The 6,430-nt window shown below is 37.6% G+C and overlaps 1 protein-coding gene across 1 annotated transcript; it reads right to left on the reverse strand.

Moving 5' to 3' along the window:
- Positions 1-909: 909 nt before the first annotated feature.
- On the reverse strand, positions 910-1,407 carry LOC145788891 (uncharacterized). The gene has a single exon (XM_082910549.1). It carries the CDS (start codon positions 1,405-1,407, stop codon positions 910-912), a length of 498 nt encoding a protein of 165 aa, XP_082766675.1.
- Positions 1,408-6,430: the final 5,023 nt, after the last annotated feature.

Here is a 6,430-nt window from a genome sequence, read left to right on the forward strand (position 1 = left end):
ACTTACACCACGACAAGGGGCATACCCCAGGGCCCTAACCAAAGCACTATACAAGAACCAAAGGAAAAACAAAAAGACTAAGGCATTCCAGAATTACCCAGAAAGACTAACGACCAAACCATATCTATCAGGACAAAATAAATAAAATAAGCCAAAAACTATACTAAATAAACCATACATAATAGGAAGTAACCAAAGTGTGTTCATGTGGCGCATGAAAATGTAATGAGGAACATGAACACACCCGATATCTAAGTAGCAAACAGTCGGATGGAAACAGAAAATCACTGACACCCGTGTACATCCCACACGGGTAGGCAAAAATACCAACACACTCTAAAGAAAACGAACATAATGGAAAGTCAATCTTCACACACGAGGCGCATATAGCAGCCATCAACACAATCACATCCTACTTCGAGCTTCGAGTCAACCCGAACTGAAGAACAAACCATGCAGCACCGTCCAAGAACTGCTACTAAACCATGTATCCCAAACAGATTCTACACATTTATAGTAGACCTTGTAATCCAGCAAAGACCAAACAGAATTAAATAATCATAAACAGAGTACTTCGCGAGACTCAGAAACATGAAACATTTAACATCACACATATAATTGCTCACTACACTCAACCCACAAGTATCTATGCTCACATCACACGGAAAAACAAAGCTCCATACACCAGCAAAAGAAAAGATACAGAGAATATATAAAAGCTTGTTAGTTCCTCTCAATGTGGTCAGTAATGTGGGGGATATGGAGTGTTTATTCCTCACACGAAACTCAACCCTCAGATTGATTGGCATACACTCGACAATCGGCTTTCCAGGACTCCAAGCACCAATATGAATAACAAACATTAGGAAACCCCGCAACGTAGTTTCTAACCTTCACTCAACCCATATTTTATGAACTCTTATTCCTCACATCAGCAGCAGCAAGCTTCGACATAGTATGAGGCAATTTCCAGGAGCTAAGATACCATCTGTCATTATGGTTAGTCTTCAAATTGGTAATATGCATTACCCTGAATCTAACCATATCCACAATACGCTTTATAACAACCTCTTCAGGGACCATATCTTTACCAAACACTCTATTATTCCTAGCAACCCATAACTGGTACACAGTACAAGTAAATGCAAGCTTGGTAATAATAGTCCCTAAGGAATTCCCTTTCACAGATTTAGCAATGAGCTGGACCAAATCATCCCAAAGGAGGGATGGCCAATCAACATTGATTTTACATTTAACACAAGACCACACCCGTTCCGAGGATGGACACTCAAAGAAAAGGTGGCTATGGTCTTCATTATGGTACTGACAAAATACACATACAGCAGATTGTGTCACACCAAAAAGGTGCAACCTGTCCCCAGTGCTCTGTCTGCTCAGAATCGCCATCTAAACCACAAAACTCACTTTAGGGATATTGTGGGGGCCCCAGTAAGTTCTCTTTGTTAGAGGCTAAGCAAGATTAGTTTGATATTAACTTCGCCACTTGAACAAATGAAACAATTAGGGGGCCCAAGCTAATTAGTTCCTAGAACGAAAGAGAGAAGGATGGAGAAGCATAGAGAAAGTTAGAGAGAAACTATCTTCTTGAGAGCTAGACAAGAAAGTTAGAGAAAAAAAAAGAGAAATAGGAAGAAAATCAAGCGGAATTCAAATTCAACCTTTTGCACATGAGAATTGAACACTTAGGAGATTTCGAAAACCTTAAATGAGGTGTTCAAGTTAAACTAATGGTTGTTAAGTTACAATATTTGGGTGAATAAATTAAGTTACATTCACTCGGTAAATTCTCTTTGTTAGAGGCTAAGCAAGATTAGTTTGATTTAAACTTCGCCACTTGAACAAATGAAACAATTAGGGGGCCAAGGCTAATTAGTTTCTCGAACAAAAAAGAGAGAAGGATGGACAAGCGCCGCGAAGTTAGAGAGAAACCTTTTTCTTGAGAGCTGGAAGAGACAGTTAAAGAAAAGAAACAGAAAGAGGAAGAAAATCAATGGGAATTCAAATTCATCCTTTTGGATTTTAGAATTGAACACTTAGGTGGTCTGGTAAAGCTTAAATGACGTGCTTAAGTCAAACTAGTATCGATAATTACTCAGTAAATTCTCTATCTTTGAGGCTAAGCAAGATTAGTTTGACTTAAACTTGGCCACTTAAGCTAATGGAACAATTAGGGTCCCAAGCTGATTAGTTCCTTGAATGAAAGAGAGAAGGATGGAGAAGCACAGAGAAAGTTAGAGGGAGACTTTTATGTTAAGAGCTAGAAGAAGAGAAAGTTAGAGAAAAGAAAGAGAAGTAGGAAGAAAATCAATAGGAATTCACATTCATCCTTTTGGAGTTGAGAATTGAACACTTAGGTGATTTCGAAAATCATAAATGAGGTGTTTAAGTTAAACTAATATCGTTCAGCTACAGTTACTCAGTAAATTCTCTTTCTCAGAGGCTAAGCAAGATTAGTTTGAGTTAAACTTGGCCACTTAAACTAATGGAACAATTAGGGGCCCAAGCTAATTAGTTCCTAGAACAAAAGAGAGAAGGACGGAGAAGCACAGAGAAAGTTAGAGAGAAACTTTTTTCTTGAGAGATAGAACAGATAGTTAGAGAAAAGAAAGAGAAACGGGAAAAAAAATCATAGGGAATTCACATTCGTCCTTTTGGGTTTGAGAATTGAACAGTTGGGGAATTTGGGAAACCTTAAATGCGGTGCTCATGTTTAACTAATATCGTTAAGTGGCAATTACTTAGTAAATCCTCTTTCTAAGATGCTAAGCAAGATTTGTTGGAGTTAAACTTGGCCACTTAAGCTAATGGAACAGTTAGGGTCCCAAGCGAATTAGTTTCCTAGAACAAAAGATAGAAGGATGGAGAAGCACAGAGAAAGTTGGAGAGAAAACTATCTTCTTGAGAGCTAGACGAGAAAGTTAAAAGAAAAGAAAGAGAAATAGGAAGAAAATTAAAGGGAATTCAAATTCATCGTTTTAGACTTGAGAATTAAACGCTTAAGTGATTTTGGAAAACTTAAATGAGGTGTTTAATGTTAAACAAAGATCGTTATGCGACAATGACTCAGTAAATTCTCTTGCTCAGAGGCTAAGCAAGATTAGTTTAAGTTAAACTTGGCCACTCGAGCAAATGAAACAATTAGGGACGCAAGCTAATTTGTTCCCGGAACAAAAGAGAGAATGATGGAGAGGCACAGAGAAAGATAGAAACTTTCTGCTTCGAGAGCCAGAAGAGAAAGTATAAGAGAAAAGAATGAGGAATTGGAAGAAAGTCAAAGGGAATTCATTCAAATTCATCCTTCTGGGCTTGAGAATTTAACACTTAAATGATTTAAGAAACCATAAATGAGGTGCTTATGTTAAACTGATATCGTTAAGCTACAAATATTCAGTAAATTCTATTGCTCAGTGGCTATGCAAGATTAGGTTGAGTTTACGGGACCCAAGCTAATTAGTTATTAGAACAGAATGGAGAAGCATGGAGAAGCACAGATAAAGTTAGAAAGAAACTTTCTTCTTGAGAGCTAGAAGACAAAGTTAGAGAAAATGAAAGAGAAATACGTAGAAAATTACAGGGAATTCAAATTGATTCTTTTGGACTTGAGAATTGAACACTTGGGTGATTTTGAAAAGCTCAGATGGGATGTTTAAATTGAACTAATATCTTTAAGCTACAGTTACCCCGTAAATTCGTTTTCTTAGAGGCTAAGCAAGATTAGTTTGATTTCAACCTGGCCACTTAAGCTAATGAAACAATTAGGGGCCCAAGCTAATTAGTTCCTAGAACGAAAGAGAGAAGGATGGAGAATCACAGAGAAAGTTAGGGAGAAACTATCTTCTTGAGAGCTAGACAAGAAAGTTAGAGAAAAGAAAGAGAAATTGGAAGAAAATCAAACGGAACTCAAATTCAACCTTTTGGACTTGAGAATTTAACACTTAGGAGATATCGAAAACCTTAAATGAGGTGTTTAAGTTAAACTAATGTTGTTAAGTTACAATTACTCAGTAAGTTCTCTTTTTTTTTTGGTGGATAAGTCGTAAAATAAAAGACAAAAAACTTACACCACGACAAGGGGCATACCCTAGGCCCTAACCAAAGCACTATACAAGAACCAAAGGAAAAACAAAAAGACTATGCCATTCCAGAATTACCCAGAAAGGCTGACGACCAAACCATATCTATCAGGACAAAATAAATAAAATAAGCCAAAAACTAAACTAAATAAACCATACATAATAGGAAGTAACCAAAGTGTGTTCATGTGCCGCATGAAAATGTAATGAGGAACATGAACACACACGATATCTAAGGAGCAAAAAGTCGGAAGGAAACAGAAAATCACGGACACCCGTGTACATCCCATATGGGTTGGCAAAAATACCAACACACTCTAAAGAAAACGAACATAATGGAAAGTCAATCTTCACACACGAGGCGTATATAGCAGCCATCAACAAAATCACATCCAGCTTCGAGCTTCGAGTCAACCCGATCTGAAGAACAAACCATGCAGCACCGTCCAAGAACTGCTGCTAAACCATGTAACCCAAACAGATTCTACACATTTATAGTAGACCTTGTAATCCAGCAAAGACCAAACAGAATTAAATAATCATCAACAGAGTACTTCGCGAGACTCAGAAACATGAAACATTTAACATCACACATATAATTGCTCACTACACTCAACCCACAAGTATCTATGCTCACATCACTCGGAAAAACATAGCTCCATACACCAGCAAAAGAAAAGATACAAAGAAAAGCTTGTTAGTTCCTCTCAATGTGGCTAGTAATGTGGGGGATATGGAGTGTTTATTCCTCACATGAAACTCAACCCTCAGATTGATTGGCATACACTCGACAATCGGCTTTCCAGGACTCCATGCACCTATATGAATAACAAACATTAGGAAACCCCACAATGTAGTTTCTAACCTTCACTCAACCCACATTTTATGAACTCTTATTCCTCACATCAGCAGCACCAAGCTTCAGCATAGTATGAGGCAATTTCCATGAGCTAAGATACCATCAGCCATTATGGTTAGTCTTCAAATTGGTAATATGCATTACCTTGAATCTAACCATATCCACAATACGCTTTATAACAACCTCTTCAGGGACCATATCTTTACTAAACACTCTATTATTCCTAGCAACCCATAACTGGTACACAGTACAAGTAAATGCAAGCTTGGTAATAATAGTCCCTAAGGAATTCCCTTTCCCAGATTTAGCAATGAGCTGGATCAAATCATCCTGAAAGAGGGATGGCCAATCAACATTGATTTTACCTTTAATACAAGACCACACACGTTCCGAGAATGGACACTCAAAGAAAAGGTGGTTATGGTCTTCATTATGGTACTGACAAAATACACATACAGCAGATTGTGTCACACCAAAAAGGTGCAACCTGTCCCCAGTGTTCACTCTGCGCAGAATCGCCATCCAAACCCCAAAACTCACTTTAGGGATATTGTGGGGGCCCCAGTAAGTTCTCTTTGTTAGAGGCTAAGCAAGATTAGTTTGATATTAACTTCGCCACTTGAACGAATGAAACAATTAGGGGGCCCAAGCTAATTAGTTCCTCGAACGAATGAGAGAAGGATGGAGAAGCACAGAGAAAGTTAGAGAGAAACTATCTTCTTGAGAGCTAGACAAGAAAGTTAGAGAAAAAAAAAGAGAAATAGGTAGAAAATCAAGCGGAATTCAAATTCATCCTTTTGCACATGAGAATTGAACACTTAGGAGATTTCGAAAACCTTAAATGAGGTGTTCAAGTTAAACTAATGGTTGTTAAGTCACAATATTTTGGTGAATAAATTAAGTTACAATCACTCAGTAAATTCTCTTTGTTAGAGGCTAAGCAAGATTAGTTTGATTTAAACTTCGCCACTTGAACAAATGAAAGAATTAGGGGGCCGAGGCTAATTAGTTTCTCGAACAAAAAAGAGAGAAGGATGGAGAAGCGCCGAGAAGTTAGAGAGAAACCTTTTTCTTGAGAGCTAGAAGAGACAGTTAAAGAAAAGAAACAGAAAGAGGAAGAAAATCAATGGGAATTCAAATTCATCCTTTTGGATTTGAGAATTGAACACTTAGGTGATTTGGAAAAGCTTAAATGACGTGCTTAAGTCAAACTAGTATCGATAATTACTCAATAAATTCGCTATCTTTGAGGCTAAGCAAGATTAGTTTGACTTAAACTTGGCCACTTAAGCTAATGGAACAATTAGGGTCCCAAGCTGATTAGTTCCTTGAACGAAAGAGAGAAGGATGGAGAAGCACAGAGAAAGTTAGAGGGAGATTTTTATCTTGAGAGCTAGAAGAAGAGAAAGTTAGAGAAAAGAAAGAGAAGTATGGAGAAAATCAAAGGGAATTCACATTCGTCCTTTTGGAGTTGAGA

The sequence above is a fragment of the Camellia sinensis genome, chromosome 1, assembly GCF_055761805.1.
Source record: "Camellia sinensis isolate YWXY chromosome 1, ASM5576180v1, whole genome shotgun sequence".
In the NCBI taxonomy this organism is placed as follows: Eukaryota; Viridiplantae; Streptophyta; class Magnoliopsida; order Ericales; family Theaceae; genus Camellia; species Camellia sinensis.